This window comes from Acipenser ruthenus, chromosome 18 (genome assembly GCF_902713425.1).
Source record: "Acipenser ruthenus chromosome 18, fAciRut3.2 maternal haplotype, whole genome shotgun sequence".
Lineage (NCBI taxonomy): Eukaryota > Metazoa > Chordata > Actinopteri > Acipenseriformes > Acipenseridae > Acipenser > Acipenser ruthenus.
This window is the reverse complement of record NC_081206.1, coordinates 17,999,367-18,017,818: the sequence shown is the minus strand read 5'-3', so window position 1 is coordinate 18,017,818 and position 18,452 is coordinate 17,999,367. Positions and strand designations below refer to the sequence as shown.

The following is an 18,452-nucleotide window of genomic DNA, read 5'->3' as shown; positions in this document are numbered from 1 at the left end:
AGGGGTTCAGAGTTCTACCATTAATAAAGGTACTCTTAATTCTGATGTTAGTTAATTAATTCATCTTAATTCTGATCCAAAGCATTTTATCAGCACCTTTCCGTGTGGATAAAATTACAATCATTGATACAAATACTGTATATAACGGGGGTTTCTGTAAGGTTTTTTTTATAGTTCAGCACTTTTTTTTTTTTTTTCATTGAGGTATCACACTGACTGCAAATTAGTTACTTATATTTTAACATGAAATTTGTAAACAGTTTAAACGAGAACATAATACAGATAAATAAAATAAGGAAATACATTAATTTGTTAAATATATACAGGTATTAAACAGTTTGTTATAGTTGTAGGCACCTTTTTTTTATATATATATATAAACGATTGCCTCAGATGAGGTTTCCAGGTGGGTTTTAGCTGGGCAGGGTGGTTACGCTTCAACCTGACTAAGTAGCTTTGAATTGTTCGTATTCTTCCTGTGATTGGCTGCAACGACAACAGAGCCCGCTACCTTTCGGCGTCGCCAGTGGGAATACCGCAAGCACCAAAGGATCATATATTACTGGATATCTTCCAGTATTCACATGTCACGTATTACATACAAATCACTTCCATTTAGAGATGTTAGAGTTATTAGGGGGTTGGGTGGAATGGCGCTGGAGGCCTGGGTCAGAGTACAGTTTGGTCAATGAGTTTGATGGACAGTTAGGCTAGCCCAGTTCACAATACCTGCGCAGGAGAGGCCCAGCAGGGAGTGGCAGGATTATTAAGGTGTCAGGTATTGGTTCATCATCTCTTATGAACACTTAATACCCAAATGCAATATTAAATTAGAAATTACAACCAAAATCCATATTGATTTATGAATATATCGGCCAAAAAATTATTTGTTTTAATTAACTAAACTGGCAAAATATGGGATAGCAGTGTGGAGTACTGGTTAGAGCTCTAGACTCTTGACCGGAGGGTCGTGGGTTCAATCCCAGGTGGGGGACACTGCTGCTGTACCCTTGAACAAGGTACTTTACCTAGATTGCTCCAGTAAAAACCCAATTGTATAAATGGGTAATTGTATGTAAAAATAATGTGTAAAAAATAATGTAATTGTATGTAAAAATTTGATATCTTGTAATAATTGTAAGTCACCCTGGATAAGGGCATCTGCTAAGAAAAAAAAAAAAAAATAGGTTGGCACTTAAGTAGTGTATAGAATGCATGCTGTCTTTAGATTATAAAAATAGTAAGGTAAAACTGCAGAGTACTAGAAATACCAAATGAACTGACCACCAGATTTTTTACTGTCATAGCTGCGCCTCTAACACTATTTTTGTCACGTCTTGTAAGGAGCACTGCAAATTAACATAGCGTATCATTTTACAGAGAAACTGTAGGCTTTGCTTTAAATGGCTGTCCCAGCTGCTCCCTGTTGCCTCTTGGGATATCTGGACCTAAATTGCTGCCGGCCGCAATCACGTGGATCAAACAAGCTGCGGAATTGGACAGGGGCTGCTCTGCTTTTATTTTTTAAATGATTAAGACTGTGTCTTTTCTTGCGTTATAACATAAACAGTACAAGGAATCTTTGGCTTGTGGCTTTCTTTTCTCCAAGTGAAATAAACAATCAGACCACATTCACTCTATGATTCCCACTGCACAGTGTGTCTAATCCACTAGGGGCAGGTGTTTTTTCTGCATTTATTAGCCTGTGAAGCGCTCTGGGATGCTTGTTTGTGAAGGACTCTGAATAAATAAAAGGATGTGTCACAGAGGCCTATTTTTGGTCCACGACTAACCTGAAAAACTGAATATTTATGTCCCTTGATACTGCGGCTGGCAATTTGATTTGATGGTTGTCTATGCAGTAGCTGTTTTTTGTAGAATTGTACTACAATTAAAAATGAACTGTAGACAAACACATTATTATTTTCTATAAAGGGAATAATATTAATTGGCATAACAAAATAGATTAATTTCAGTTGTAAAGGTGTTTTTTTTCCCCCACAGCAGCAGCTTTAAGTGCTCAAATAACTTTAAAGCCGTGCTTGTACTCTTTAATTTAAAAGAAAAATCAGTGTCCATGTTGTCTTATTCAGGGTGCGTTTCTTGCTGGGAGGTCGCCACGGAGACTTCAAGTTCCTGCCTCCTGTGGGCTACGCCCCCTGCTACGAGGCCCTGCTGCCCAAGGAGAAGATGAGGGTGGAGCCAGTGAAGGAGTACAAGAGGGACTACGACGGCGTTCGGGATTTGCTGGGAACCACAGAGTTTCTGTCCCAAGCCTCCTTCGTCCCCATGCCTGTCGAGACCGGCCAGGTGAGCAGGGGGACTGGGAATGTATTCATTCGTAGCTTCCCAAAAAATACCTTTAAAAAATCAGGTATACAGTAAGCTTGCATCTTTTTATATAGGAAAATATTACAATTGATAGTAATTCATAGTAGGTAAGAATTAGTATACATTATTATTTAATTAATTTCTATAATATTTCATAGTCCAACACTATTGGAGAGTGCAGTTGTAAGTATGATAGGAGTAAGACCTGTGTTCAGTACTCTTGTGCTTTTCTCCTCCTATGGTGGTCAGTGGTTTTGTCCTGTTTCTTCTGGCTGCTACTTGGAAATTTAACTGTGGAAAGCTGTCTTTAAGCCCCAGTGAGAGGTACTATATGACAAACACTCCTATTCTCTTCCAGATTGTCTTGCCTCCCCACCTAGAAAAAGTCAGAGACAAATTGGCAGAAAATATCCATGAACTGTGGGGTATGAACAAGATTGAACTCGGCTGGAACTATGGAAAGGTGTGGCAGAGGTGTGGGAGGGGAGAGGGGGGAGGGGAGGGAGGGGGAGGAGAGGAGGGGGGGGGGAGGGAGAGGGGGAGGGGGAGGTGGGGGTAAGAAATGTCTGAAGCCAAACAATTTCTTCATCTGCTTATGATGTGCAGTACAAGTCACATGAAATCAATATAAGAAGTATATTAAAATTTGGCACGCAGCATTCATAATATATATATATATATAGATGATAGATCGATAGATAGATAGCAATAATAGAGGGAGCAGTTTCATTGGCTAACAAGTGTTCTAACCTGTGCAGGCATGTACCAGTACAGCTGGGAACTTTGACTGGTTCCCTTGACAACAGATTTACTTTTGGGAGGGTGTTCAAATACGGTCCAAAATCTGCAGGCCTTGGCTGTTTAATGGCCCTTGGCTTCACCTCGTTCCTAACAACACCCCTTGGCAAGTGAATATTGGATCATATTTGAACCCCCTATTATGTGTTGTAGCTTTGATGTTATATTATAATTAGGCTTGCTACTTTTTTATTTTAATTGGTAAAGCTCGTTAAATGTCGAATTCCCAAAAAACGAGTTAGACTGAAATAAATTTAGATATGATAAACATTGGTAAAACCACTCGCTATTTTTTTTTCTTGCCAAACTGTATATTTTAGACATCATCTCTAGTTTGTGTAGTTTTAATACCTGCTGTCTGTCCTGTCTCTGTTCCACTCTGAATGGCTAGGAGTCGCTGTCAGTCAACTCAGTGGCTACTGTAGTTTCACAGTCAGTCATTTCATCCTGTTCTGACAGATCTCATTGACTAAAGCAGCACTAGAATGCTCTCATTCGTTTAAATGATTGTCAATCATCAAACCTGCACCGTCTGTGCACTTTCATTTGCCAGCTACAGCGCCTGTCATTCAAAGCACCTACTTTGAAATTAGTGGGTTAAGGTGTAGGTAGGCTTTTGCTATAGGTATATACGGTGATAGTTACTAGTTTGATTTGCAAGAGGAAACACTTGATGAGTATTATGCACAATACCCTGAACGACGGCTGAAGTCTCTGCGTCAGGGCGAAGCGGACTCCAGCTGTGCTGAAGCAGGAGAGGGGTGGAGCTCAGACTCTGGATAATAAGTGCAAGGTAGCTCTGTTCAGCTATCTAATGTTTTTTTCTGTGCATATTATTTTTACCAATTAATCTATGCTTTAGGTCTATGTAATACACTTTTATATAGCGTTTGCTACAGCTTATTTGAGACCATTTTTAAATTTGTGTAGGTTCTTTATCTATACAAGGTAGCTATGCTGTGACCAAACATTATTTCAACCAGAATGTTGGTAACCATGGTTTTGTTGCATGTTGAATATGATAAAGGGGTTTCGATTAATGAGACGTTTCTCAATGGCATAAAAAGTCTAGTGTTTTTTTAAGCATAAAGGTCGATTTCACCCATTCTCTGTTTCAATTGAAAAATAAATGTCGATATTAATCGTCGATTTCGCAAAAAAATAAAAATTGAATAGTAGCAAGCCTAATTATAATACAATATATTATATTATCTCTGATCTAGTTCATAACCTCGCCTTCGAGACTCTAATAACTGTATGCTTTGTGTCTTTAGGTTCGAGATGACAACAAAAGGCAGCACCCCTGTCTCGTGGATTTCTCGAAATTGCCAGAAACAGAAAAAAATTACAACCTCCAGATGTCAACCGAAACTTTAAAGTAAGATCTTCCCAATCCGTTTTGTGCTTGGGAGCCATAATGGTATATGTGTGAAAGTGTTTGACAGGATGGGAGGAACCACATGGAGATGGGCTTGAAGGATTGTCTAAACATCTTTTCCATTGCATCAAAGGCATTCATACTTCAGGTTATGTGAATTAGGATAACTTTGTATTCGATCACATGATTTTCTACTGTAACAATGGACAGTGTAAAAAGTTCAGTGATGGAGAACAATGGAAACAAGCCTTGTAATGTCCTCTAAGCTGTCTTTTGAACACATGACCTGTTTCACAAAATAGCATATAAATGGGATTGGTTGACCCATCTATAAAATAATGAAGTTCTAATATATACAATCCCATTGACCCCTTTCTGTCGTCTTATTCTTTTTCAAATTGCAATTATCAAAATGAAAAACGTGAATACTGTAATCGTCTGTAAGTCGCAAATCCTTACAGATTATTATTATTATTATTTGTTTATTTAGCAGGCGCCTTGATCCAAGGCGACTTACAGAGACTAGGGTGCGTGAACTATGCATCAGCTGCAGAGTCACTTACAATTACGTCTCACCCGAAAGACGGAGCACAAGGAGGTTAAGTGACTTGCTCAGGGTCACACAATGAGTCAGTGGCTGAGGGGGGATTTGAACCGGGGACCTCCTGGTTACAAGCCCTTTTCTTTAACCACTGGACCACACAGCCTCCTATGCTAAGAATGGCAAGTTAAACAGCACACACATCTGCAGCTTGTTGTGCTTTGACCAGTTTACCTCTTGGCTTACCTCACCGCACTCTTAATTGATTTTATACTTTTACAAATTGACAGTGACATATAAAAGTTTTGTCTATTGTGAGATTTTGCTCCTGAATAAATACTCAGTAAATGACATTGAGGATTTCTTTGCATAAATACAACGATAATCTTATAATCCTATACTTCTGGTCTACATAGACAACTCATACAGCAAGTGCTATTACAGCGCCACCAGGGTTGAAAAAGTATATGCCTGTCAAGGAGTACATTTACTAGCAGTTCCTATTGCAAACAACTTCAGTAATAACGTCCTGCCAAAAGCTGACATTTCTTAATGATTTAGTTCTTTTAAAAATGATCCAGTACATTTTTAATGGAGATTTGATGGATTTTTGGGTTTGGATACTGGTTTTAGGGAAAGCCGCAGGACACTAAGCATATTGAGGTCAATTATGATGGCTTGATGGCTGTTAAATTATTTAACAAAATGAAAAAAATGAAACAAGAACGGATATACTTGCCTTTTCATTAAATGTAGTGTGATTTGTTACAGCTCCTCATCTCTGTTGATTAATTGTTATCTTTGTTAATTGCAGTCGGAAAGTTTCTGATTTGAATCATGGGTAAATAAAAAAAAAACTGCTGATTCTGTGCATTGCATGCTGTATTTCAGCCATTATGATTTGGGGGAACAATTCTATTTTACAGTTTGAGATTGTGGACAAAATCGCCCAATATGTCTTTTAAAAAGGAAGTTTTTCATTGTAGCAAAACTAGGTCTAAAGAAATACTATTTGTTTGAAAAATGCCATTGGCATACCATTACAATACAAATATATTACCATGAAGAAACCCTAGCAGACCCCTGAGCAGACCACAGCATTATGACCAATGGCAACACAATGGATTGGGAACAAAGAATGCTCCTGATGCAGTGGCACACTGGCAGGTACTGATATACCATGCTATCATCCAGAACTGTTAGACACTCAATTGTGCTGAATTTAGAAATGCAAAAAGAAACTAAGTTCAATGCCAAAGTATCAACTAGAAGTCTTTCTATTGAACATTCTGGAGTACCAGCAGTTTGAATTGGTTCATACCCAGTATTGGGGAAGTTACTTTTAAAAGCTGTAAAATGTCCCTTTTAAATACACACGGTACACTGGAAGTGTTCTTTAAACTCTGTAGTGTATTTTTATTAGCAAGCTGATTTCAAAATAAGCAAAACACAAAACAAAACCTAGCCCTTATTTGGGCACTAATTTAAACAGGTTAACGGTACTCCTATCTAACACAGGGCAAGGTAAGCCTGTTCCCCTGTTTAAACCAATTCCACAAATAACCTAATCCAAATCACCATCCAGCACTTTCATTGTCAAAACCTGTACCTTTGTTTCTTTATCTGAAAATCCTTCTTTGTCCAACACACTTTTCCACTGTTCAGTTTTCTCCTATCTCTCCAGTTCAACCCCCATCACCGAACACACAAACTGTGACCTTTTTATTCCCCAACTGGATCAGTCACAGCTGATCAGCATTTACCCATTAATTATTCAATTAAATTGATTGTTACCTTTGCTATGATGATGCGTATGTGGCTAACACCAGGGCCCTAAAGCCTCCAAATTAATGTTTGGCACATACACGTCACCACAAAGCGTATTCGGTTACAGTTACAAGTTGCTTGAAGAAAAACGTAAGTACTGTAAGTTGAAGTTACAGTTGCAAATAGTTACTTCTCAGGGATGGTTTGGTCAGGCTGCAGCTCAAAATGTTCTTAGAAAAATCCAGCTATCGAACCCATTTGCTCGCTCCTCTTCTAGTAAGATGGAATGAAAAGCGTGTGCATGTCACACGTAAGGTTTGACTTGTGTGTTTGAAGCGCTTTCTGATTTCTATGTTCTGTATTAGGTGTAGTCCTTTTCTTAAATATAACAAAAAGTAATTCAGTGTTCCTGATTTGTTACGAAGCCGGCATGGTTTCGTGGCACTGCAATAGAAATGGAGGTAGTTTCAGACCAGTTTCCTTCACTGTTCCAGGACCCTCTTGGCTCTGGGGTGCCATGTTGTTCAGGTGAAGATGAACGCAGAAGAAGATCTGAAAAAAACTAAACTTCCCAAGAAGTAAGTCTGTTTAATAATAGCTTCTTATATTTTATTCATTTTTTCATTACTTACCAAGTTGCATAAATGCAATGCCTCAAAGTCAGATAAAGCTGACAGAGATATAGTATACCGAGTCAGACACTGAAGGAATTAGCAGGAATTAGCAAAAAGTAGGTTGGAGACAAACCTGACGCAGTTTTACAATGACATTTATTTTACCTTGTTTTTTAAAACTACTCTTAATTGGAATCCATTTTACAGGTTAAAGCATTTTAAAAAATCCATTGGTGGTTTTATAATGACTGTATGCTGTAGGTTTTCTCAATTACAGTATACAGTAGTCGCTTGCTAATACAGGCACTGTTATGCCATATATTTAGATATGCCAGACGTGTTTCACCCAGTAATAACTAAATATCTGTGTATTGCATGATCCAAAGAGACCCACTGAAAAAAAGTGTTATACTGTCAATGCAATGATTTTTACATTTAAAATGACTTGAGCATTATAAATGTATATTTGTGTGTTTTTTACTTTTTTATTTATTTATTTATTTATTTTTTTTCAAACCGGACACCTCATTATTTCTGACAACCTGTCTGTCTCCAGACATGTCCGGTTTAGCGATGGACTACTGTACTGTAGTAGGAGCAGACAACCCCATTGAATCGATCAGCCAGGGAATTGCTTCTCATCAATCTCTCTGTTTAATTGAAGCTACATGATGTCGAACGGTTATAAACCTGCGCCACTGGAACTTTCTGAAGTGAAGCTGATCCCAGCTCAGGAAGCTCTGGTTGATAAACTTGCTGAGAACGCACACAACGTCTGGGCAAAGGACAGAATTAAGCAAGGATGGACCTATGGCATTCAACAGGTAGGACCATCCCTTGCAAGGGACAGCAGTCACTTTCACTGTTAATAGTAAACGTTTTTCATTAAATCACAACCGGGGGAAAACAGTGGCTTAAGTTTACGAGTGGTGAGAATTAGATACACCACTTATTATGTCATTGTGATAGACCCCATTACTTACACTATAACATGATTGATTATCTGCATTTTAAATGTGTTGGTAAAGCCCTTGTTTTATAGCCAAGTGTCATTGTCTTATTGCTTGCTGAAGGATCTGAAGAACAAAAGGAATCCTCGTTTGGTGCCGTATGCATTATTAGATGAGCGCACAAAGAAATCGAACAGAGACAGCCTGCGTGAGGCTGTCCGAACACTGATTGGCTATGGATTTAGCATTGAACCTGCTGACCAGGAGAGTGGTAAGCAAAATGAATTTTACTGTACATATTGTCCTGCTGAGTGAGATGAAGGGGAACTTCAACAGTAGGAGTCCTGTTTTAAAGCATGTACAAAGGCACTTTTTTAACTAGCTAGAAACAACTTGGTTGCAGAAAGGCTCAGGTCAGTTATTGTTCTGGGTAGTTGCTTGCTAGTTTATACAGTTGAAGTTATTCCATAATTTCAAAATACTTAATAGTAATCTGAAGATAAAACCTTCAAGTTATTTTTAGTCAACCCTGGCTTCAAAATAGCCCCCCCCCCCAGTCTCTTCTTTCATTAGCTTTATTAATAGACCCTCCCAACCATGTTTCTTAGATGGAGTTTCACATTTGTCCATGTTTTAGGTTTTTAACACATTTTTCTCAAGGAAGTCTCTGGTTACAGTGTGTGTTAGCATACATCCTCCACTCTGCATGATACTAGGGCTTCAGGTGACATATTCTGAATCAGTAAAATGTTTCACAACAATCGGAAGGAGGGAATTTTAAGGTAGGATATATAGCAAGTGCACACCTTTTTAGACATGGCATGCTAAATAATTGTACCAAGCATGTTGAAATAATTTGGTTATACAGTAATGCGTCTCATATCCTCCCGTCACATATCCTCCCTCACCGTTTACCCGCCATGATCAACCTCTTCAGCAACGTTAGTTTATTATTGAACAGAGAAGATTAGTTCAGATATTGTAGATCTTTCCAACGTTTTCGTGTTGTATGTGCTCCGTGCGCTGCCATTGCTGGTACTGTCACAAGCTGTTCAGTATGTTGATATGTAAATAAATCCAGTTTGCCTGCAGGGCGTATCAACTTCAACCTCCGTCTCGATCTCCTGTCACTCAGCAGCGAATGCACGCACCCACATGGCAGACGGCTTCTCTGTCACAAGCATTAATACCCTGTATCTTTCTAAACAAGGGATTTAGGGGAGCTCCCTAATAAAAGCTGAATCTCAAAACAATAATTATGTGAATACAGTAATTGTTACAGGCATGAATGGTATTAAACATAATTTATCTGACTTTTTACATATCCGCCCTTACACTGATCCCACTGCAGTCGGATATGCGACGGGTTACTGTATACTGTAACTGTAGAAAAATAAAAACCTTTGGGACAAAGAATGGTATCTCTAATATTATGGTTTGTTTCTAGTTATTGCTGATCATGTACTGTAGTGGATTTCCTTGTGCTACCACTTAGTACAGAACCATTGCATTACCATTGAAGATCACTCAGTATGTGTAATGAATGACCTTGTTCACAAAAATTATGTTTGGTCCGTCTCTGTGGTCTATTGTCATTCAAACCTGTTGAAGAGCTGTCTGTTTCAAGTGTATTGTCCTGTTACGTTTTCCTTTTTCGCCCAGCTGGTCAGAGTTTAGAGCGCTTGAGTATTGATAAGATACGGTTCTTCCGGGTGGAGAAAACCTACGCAGTGAAGACAGGGAAGTGGTACTTTGAGTTTGAGGCCGTCAGTGGAGGAGACATGCGTGTGGGCTGGGCCAGGCCGGGCTGCAGGCCTGACGTTGACCTCGGGACGGATGACCAGGCCTTCATATTCAACGGGTACCAGGTTGGTGCTCATGTTAGGACTTTGAAACATACATTGCTTTTAAAGCAAATGATGCCTGTTTGTTACATGGCCATCACCTTGTATTAAACCATATGAAGCATGGCAAAACAGGACAACTGAATCCATCATTGTCACTAACACAGTCTTGGATGTAATTTGCTGACATACAGTAAAGTTTCTTGTGTCAAGGTAGCGGACTCCTCCGATAAGCTGAATGAATGGTACCAGAAGTACATGTAGTGTGAGTGACTCGCTGTAAAAGCAGGACATTTCAAACTCTTTTCTTAGTTTCATACTGTATCATATTAAAATTGGCTTCAATTTCTAATTTGAAACCATTTGAGATTTGACCTGATCTTGTGGTATTGTGTCTCGACGGGCATAGGGGCTTGTGTATCTTAGATCAGGATCCAGTTCAGGTAGGACTGCAGTTCCTAGTTCAGGATGGTAGTGTTATACTGGACTGGGTCCACTCTGTCAATGAATTCCAGCTCCTCCTGCCTTGCTTTTTCAGGGTCAAAGAGTGCATCAGGGATCCAAGTTCTTTGGTCGCTCCTGGAAGGCGGGTGACGTGGTTGGCTGTATGATTGACATGGAAGATAAATCCATGATCTTCACTCTGAACGGAGTGATCCTCATCACTAACACAGGCTCCGAACTCTGTTTCGCTGACTTTGAAGTTGAAGATGGTGAGTTTGTGGTCTGTGAGCTACGGCTTATTACAATACTGAGTGTGTATAATTCCCTATTTCGTTTTTGTGGAAATTAAAGCTAGAATAAACAGGGTGTACAAATGAAAAAGTTCTGTAGCCTATATAGCCTTCATGGTTTTGAAATATTTAAAAAAAACAATGAGCTCAGCCTGGTTCACAGCAATATGTTCTCTATTAAAGACCGTTATAAGATGCTTTCAGTTCCGTGCAAAGGGAATTGTGTAACATCAATTTCAGAATAAAAAATGGACACTGTTCTTTAGTTTAGCACTGTATTCAATACCTCCTTGCCACTCCTGCGTACTAAGATGTATTATATTGATGTCCTGCTGTGTAGGACAGCAGGACATCAATAAAATACATCTTAGTAAATATTAGAAAACATAATGATTTTTATTTTAATAAAGTGGTAGCCAGCTATATAACTAGTACAGATCTCCAGAGGAAGGCTTTCCAGCTGAAACATTTTTTTTCATTCCGTTGCTGATGTAGCACTCCCAGTTTTTTTTCATTAATCTTTCACATACAGAACTCTGCTTTTAACAGAGAAGCCGTGGAGTTTAACAAGGACACGAGATATTGTCTTCAAATTTTATATAACCTGAATACAATATATTGAGTTCAGTTAAGAGTTCTGATTTATGTGACATACGGGCCAAGAAAAATCAAGACCTTGGGACAGATTTGTTCTGCCTCTATTTCCACATTTTGAGTTGCAAGTTATTTTTTTGTTACCATAGCATTTTTATTTTATTTTCCCCAATAAGTTATAAAAATGCCAGAATATACCATTCCAAAATATACATTGATCTATTTTGTGTCAGCACTCTTTCTGAATGAGAGGTGTATACTGTTATATGAGAGGTCTGTTATAAAGGAGAAAGGGGCTGTGCTTTTTGCTTTTCCAGGTTTCATTCCTGTGTGCAGCTTGGGTCTGTCTCAGATTGGCCGCATGAACCTGGGCAAGGACGCAAGCACCTTTAAATACTACACCATGTGCGGCCTGCAGGAGGGCTTCGAGCCCTTCGCCGTCAACATGAACCGTGACGTCGCCATGTGGTTCAGCAAGCGTCTGCCCACTTTCATCAACGTGCCACAAAACCACGGCCACGTGGAGGTAAGGGACAGGAGAAGCGGCAGAGCCTGTGGAACAGCCGACAAGCAAAGCTGCTTTCATTTAATAAAATGATGCATAAGGAAAAAACTGTGATACTCCCTTATTAAAGTTTCCCATAGTAAAAGCATAGCAGAGTGTAGTAAAACATAGTAGAAGCACGGTAATGCACAGGTAAGCATTGTAAGGTCTGGCAAGGTTTTAAAGCATATAAAAAATAAAAATGTTAACTATGTTAAATGCATGGGAAAACTGCTAAATGACAGTGCACGTTTACCATTGTAGACTTTTATAAGGGCTAGACTGAGGCCTAGTCATTTTGAGTTCCTTAATAGAAATGTTTGAAAATCCAATTGAGGTGCTATTATTATCCCAATGTCACACTGAAGAATTCTTCGCAGAATCATTGGCAAACAAAATTGATTTGGTACACATATTGCACAGTGGTCCTTATAATGTACCATAGAATACCACTGTGTGTAGGTTCCATTGTGATACAATTGATAAGAATATGAAAATACCACTGTTTTACCATTCACCAATGGTTGCTACCATTTCTTAAAGTACAGCTCTTTCTCTTTTTTGTTCCATGGAGCCTCACAGTCTAAAGGTCTTGGCCTGTAGCAAGGCTGTTTTGCAACTGTGCTTTGGTTCTGAACGGGCAATGAAATGATTTGTGGCTTTGCCAACATTGTATGCATTACTCTGTGATCAGTACAAAACACCTATTTCTAAAATATTAAATGTGGCAGATCTAAAGTGCACTTAAGTGATTTCATTCACGTGGGTTTGAAGTAATCAGCAGGTGCACAGTGTAGTATTAGTAATTGAAACTAACAGCACTTCTCTTGATCAAAAGCAAGTGTATATACCTCGCTCAGGTTTGGTTTAGTTGAAGACAGTGCAGTTGTGTAATTCAGCGGTTTCAATAATGGTGTGTTTTCAAACAAAAATTGATCTGTTTCACTGAAATGCATTTAGAAGGAAGTGAAGATCAAATGTTTGTTTCCTGGACAAAAACAGTTTTCAGGGTTTGAGTAGCTCCGTATGATTGTTTGGTTGTAAAGTTACTATATTTCCCTCTATTTTATTGTAGGTCACACGAATCGATGGGACTATCGACAGTCCACCCTGTCTCAAAGTGACTCACAAGACGTTTGGCACGCAGAACAGCAATGCAGACATGGTGTACTGTCGACTTAGCATGCCTGTGGAGTTCCACTCCTCCTTCCGGAATGGAACCCTTCATGATTCCGAGAGCAAGCTGCACGACGAGTCACAGAAACCAAAGCAGAGGTGAGCGCATGGGAGGAGGTTCATTTGGTTCAGAAAAATAATTTAGTGTACAGGTGGACCAGCATGAGGAACATAATTATTCACCACTGGCCTAGAGGGTCTAATTAGCTAATCAAAAGCACTTGAATGTTACTTCAAGAGAAGTATATACTCCTCTGGCTATAATATACAGGTTATTTGTACAGTAGTATTGTTGTCTTCCTGTTCTCTGTGATCACTAATAAAGACAATCTATAAAGGCGTCTGCTGCACAGGTTTAATACATTGGATGTTGTTCTTTTCAGGTTTCCACTGAAATCCCCAAAACAAGTTGATGAAACTTCTAGAGGGCCAGAATATGGAAATATCACTGCGGTAAATAAATTCTCTTAAATGTATTGGCTAACGAGTGTTCCAACCGCTGCCTGATTCGCTTGACAAACAATTCACTTTGGGGAGGAGAGGGGTGGAGGAGGGTGCCATTTTATAAGCACAATAACACACTCCAGGGTGTTTAAATATGGTTCAAAATCTGCATGCCTTTTACCCTGTCATGTGTTATGGTTTCCTAAAGCTGGAACCCACATACTGTGCTAGTCACTTGAACAAAGAGACCATTCTCCTGTAAAACCTGTACAGCCACCTGAGCTAAATGATCATGGCTCTTACCAGCTAGTAAACACGAGAGCATTTCTGTCCCCCATTGTACATCTAGGTGACGGACGCCACACTGTGCGGCCCCTTTTAAACGGTGACTGTATTTCAGGTTTTGCTATATTTCTTGTGGATTTTTGAGTAGGTTTGTGGGCTGAGTTATCTCTCTCTGCAGCACTACAGTACTTCTCTGTGCAAGTGTTTGAATCGGTTTGTCATTGGACGTATTTAATTGTTTTGAGGTTCCTTTGTGATTATTTGGAGTTTCTTCTGTAATATTTAGTTTTCGTGTCGATCCTCTCTGCAGTACTACTACTCTGTGCGAGTGTTCGGGGGGCAGGACCCCTCCAGTGTGTGGGTGGGCTGGGTGACCCCTGATTACCATTACTGCAGCAGCACCTTTGACCTGAACCGGAACCGTACTGTCACCGTCACGCTGGGAGATGAGAGGGGACGCGTCCACGAGAGGTACAGTGCACTGTGTGCTCAGACAAGCAGGGCATTTCCATACAGCAGCAAACTCCCACAGTCATGTTAAAAAAAAATAAAAAAATAATCATCTTTTCAACATGGATTTTGTTTCGCTCCATATCACAAGAGTTATTTGTAAAATAGCAAGCAAAACTCAGTGAGCTGTTTTATGTTAATGTTATCCCCATGAAATCACTGCAGTATGCTAATCAATTGTAAGCATTGCAGTGCAAAACAAGCAAACAAATGGTGTAACAGGCCTGCTTTTTTGAGCTCTGTATTGGTCAGACTGGAAAGGAGTATTGGGCATTTCCAGATGGAAGCACATTGAACAATATTTAAATTTGACATTCACAACTCCAGCTAACCTAGAGCACATGCAAAAAAAGGTGCCAATAAAAAAAGGCATGGTTTTCGTCCTAGATTTGGACGTTCATTCTCAGTGCAGGTCTTGCCTGTACACCCTGAACCCGTTTTAACCCCTTCCATTCCAGTGTGAAGCGTAGTAACTGCTACATGGTGTGGGGGGGTGATGCCATTGGTGCCCACGGGATGACCCGTGGCAGCGCAGACCTGGAGATCGGCTGTCACATTGACCTGGCCACCGGCTTCGTCTCCTTCACCGCCAATGGGAAGGACCTGGGCACCTCCTACCAGGTACTGCTTCGCTGGTTTGATTTTAATAACTGGGCGGCACTTTGATTCAACCAAACAGCTTAGATTTTAGAAAGCTAAGCTTCTGAACCTTGAGCACAAACAACATTAGTTAAACTCAATTAAAGAGTGAGTAGCATATTTGTATGTCAGTTTGACTCCTTGTGATGGTTAAGTTGAACTCCCTTATAAATTGTAGCTAACAAAATAAATCCATAAATCTTACTTATTTTGCACTTCCATTTGTTACATAGATCTCCAGAAGTGTAGTTTTTAAAGAAAGACATGTTGTGGCAATGTTATGTATTTTCATTGTCAAAAGATGTCTGGTACTACTGTAAGTTCTCAGTTTGCTTGCCTTGTCTTCAAGGAACTAATTTAAAGTACTTCCTTGTTCATTTCACCCCAGTAGTGTTTTCTGGCTGAAAGCATGTTAGTCAATAGAGATGCAGCTGATTGGTTATTGACAGGAAAGCAGCCAGTGAAGGGTTGGGGACAATTTCACTCTTCAGGTGAAATCACCCAGGAAGTTCAAGACAGTTTAAAAAGCATGGCTTGTAAACAGATATTTCTTTAACCTAATTTAGTACCAGATATCATGTTTTAAAAAAAAATATGTGTATATATATATATATATATATATATATATATATATATATATATATATATATATATATATATATATATATATATATATATATAATATGTAAATGCATGCTTGCTTAAACGTAGGTTTCTCCTTCTTCTGAGGAGAAACGTGGTGTGGGAAACACCAGAGTTTATCTTTTATAAAGTATGTTTGATGGGATACAAACCTCACACATTGTTCTGGGGGCATTCATTAGTATACTCTAGACCAGGGGTGTCAAACTCCAGTCCTCGAGGGCCGCAGAATCTTCTGGTTTTCATTCCAACTTAAGCTCTCAATTAAGTTAATTGATCTAATTATTTGTTCAATTGCACATATTTCATGTTTTTCAAGGTCTTTTACAGTTGATGATTTAAAAATGCACTTGATTCAAGATACACGACCTATGAAACATTTTGAGACCTGGAGAGAAGTGTTACATTTGTCCAATTAATCAACTAATTAGACCAATTAAGTAACTAAGAGCTCGGGTGGAACGAAAGCCAGAAGACACTGCGGCCCTCCAGGACCTGAGTTTGACACCCCTGACCCTCTCCTCCTCCTCCCCCCTTATTGTCAGCATGCTCTCAGTTGTGTGCAGGAAGCAGTCACAGTGTAACCAGCGTCCTGGTTTTGTGTTCAGGTTGAGCCCAGTTCCAAGCTGTTCCCTGCCGTGTTTGTGCAGCCCACGAGTCCCAACCTGTTCCAGTTTGAACTGGGGAAACTGAAGGTATGTAACTGGAGATGCTGGTTTGTTCTAATACAACATGGCTGTCTTTAATTTCTGCATTATGTGTACTTATACAGACCAACACCGGTGAAACAGTCTTCATAAATATCAGCTTTAGTAACAGTTTCTTTAAATATGTAGTGATTGATCACAATTTGAGTTACAAAGACTCTAAACCGTTCACAAAGGATCTACAAAAGGCAAATAAAAAAATACTTAAATAAGTATCTGAGCATAGTTCTTCATGCTATAAAATATTAGAATTATTATTTAACTGACTTTAATGGCCACATTTGTTCCTTTGCAAAGTTTGCACCTCTGAACCCTTCATGTGTGAAGTAAATTAACATGGTGCTCCGTAGATAACTGTCTGTGGATGTTCCGTTTACAGAATGTGATGCCGCTGTCGTCTGCCCTCTTCAAGAGTGAGCACAAGAACCCAGTCCCGCAGTGCCCGCCTCGCCTGGACGTGCAGACCATCACGTCCGTGCTCTGGAGCCGCATGCCCAACTCCTTCCTGAAGGTGGAGACGGTGCGGGTCAGCGAGCGGCACGGCTGGGTGGTGCAGTGCCTCGAACCCCTGCAGATAATGGCCCTGCACATCCCAGAGGAGAACAGGTCCGTGAGAAGAAGCGCATTCCCACTTCATACTGATCTTAAGAACAATCACATTCCTGGGTCACACTGATTTTAAGAACTACCCATATCTACTGCAACCACTCATTTTATGTATTTATTTATTCAGATTCTGCTCATCTTTGCTGAATAAAACAAGTAAGACTATGTACAGAACAATAACTTACAGTAACTGCCCCTTTTCTCACAGCTGTTTTATTTAATTCTAATATTGTTTACAATGCCCTAAACCATCGATAAGCTTTATCCTATCTGTTCATTTGTTTTGTAATTTGGTACCTTCTTAAAGCCTTAATAAGGTTAGAGAGCCATAAATAAAATGTTGAATGAAAAATGAATCCTAAAACTAATATTTCTCTCATTTCTGTATTTCTGTATTCTCGTTGTGTTTCAATTAGGTGCGTTGACATTTTAGAGCTTTCCGAACAAGAAGACTTAATGAAGTTCCACTACCACACCCTCAAACTCTACTGCGCTCTGTGTGCTCTCGGCAACAATCGCATTTCGCACGTGCTGTGCAGCCACGTGGACCAGTCCCAGTTGCTCTACGCCATTGATAACCAATACCTGCCAGGGTTGCTGCGCAGTGGCTTCTACGACGTGCTCATCAGCATGCACCTGGAGACCGCCAAGGAGGCCAGGCTAATGATGAACAACGAGTTCATCATCCCGATCACTGACGAAACCAGGAGCATCAAGCTGTTCCCAGACGAGTCCAAGAAGCACTCCCTGCCCGGAGTGGGTCTCAGCACGTCCCTCAAACCACGGCTGAACTTCTCCCCTGTGTACTTCGTCACCGCCAACCCCAAACGGCAGCTGTACACCCCGCAGATCCCCCTGGATGCTCTGAAGGAGAGGGCTCTTGGCATGCTGACGGAGGCGGTGCAGGGAGGAGGCCATCACATCCGAGACCCCGTGGGCGGCAGTGTGGAGTTCCAGTTCGTCCCCATCCTGAAGCTGATCGGCACGCTGCTCATCATGGGCGTTATGACGGACGAGGACATGAAGCAGATCCTCATCCTGATTGACCCCAACGTGTTCGGAGAGCAGAAAGAGGAGGAGCCGCAGGAAGAGGCCAAGGAGAAGGAGGAAGTGACGAGTAACGAGGAGAAGGCGGTGGAAGCTGGAGAGGAGGAAGCGAAGGACACAAAGAAGCTCATGAAGGGTCTGCTGGAGAAGAGACTGCCAGAGTCTGTGAAACAACAGGTAACAACAAAACAGGCTGGGTCATGCTAATGGGGAGATATAATGTCCTATCAGTCTAATGTACAAAGATAGTTGATGAATGTTTACAAAAAATACAATCAATCAGCTGCCAATGTATATATAA

The 18,452-nt window shown here is 40.1% G+C and overlaps 1 protein-coding gene across 22 annotated transcripts in view; it reads left to right on the top strand.

The window, feature by feature from the left end:
- LOC117419285 (ryanodine receptor 3) overlaps window positions 1-18,452 on the top strand; it is a 141,773-nt gene that overhangs the window by 54,636 nt on the left and 68,685 nt on the right. For 15 of the 22 annotated variants that reach the window (XM_058991359.1, XM_058991373.1, XM_058991363.1 and 12 more), the window contains 16 exons: window positions 2,094-2,310; window positions 2,690-2,794; window positions 4,404-4,507; window positions 7,310-7,393; window positions 8,094-8,253; window positions 8,503-8,650; window positions 10,042-10,247; window positions 10,762-10,936; window positions 11,869-12,077; window positions 13,171-13,370; window positions 13,655-13,724; window positions 14,311-14,471; window positions 14,969-15,131; window positions 16,400-16,486; window positions 16,878-17,104; window positions 17,521-18,328. In XM_058991359.1, the coding sequence (XP_058847342.1) occupies window positions 2,094-2,310; window positions 2,690-2,794; window positions 4,404-4,507; window positions 7,310-7,393; window positions 8,094-8,253; window positions 8,503-8,650; window positions 10,042-10,247; window positions 10,762-10,936; window positions 11,869-12,077; window positions 13,171-13,370; window positions 13,655-13,724; window positions 14,311-14,471; window positions 14,969-15,131; window positions 16,400-16,486; window positions 16,878-17,104; window positions 17,521-18,328 (3,124 nt within the window). The remainder of the gene's footprint in view (window positions 1-2,093; window positions 2,311-2,689; window positions 2,795-4,403; window positions 4,508-7,309; window positions 7,394-8,093; window positions 8,254-8,502; window positions 8,651-10,041; window positions 10,248-10,761; window positions 10,937-11,868; window positions 12,078-13,170; window positions 13,371-13,654; window positions 13,725-14,310; window positions 14,472-14,968; window positions 15,132-16,399; window positions 16,487-16,877; window positions 17,105-17,520; window positions 18,329-18,452) is intronic. The other 7 variants (XM_058991369.1, XM_058991364.1, XM_058991368.1 and 4 more) reach the window with 1 other exon arrangement.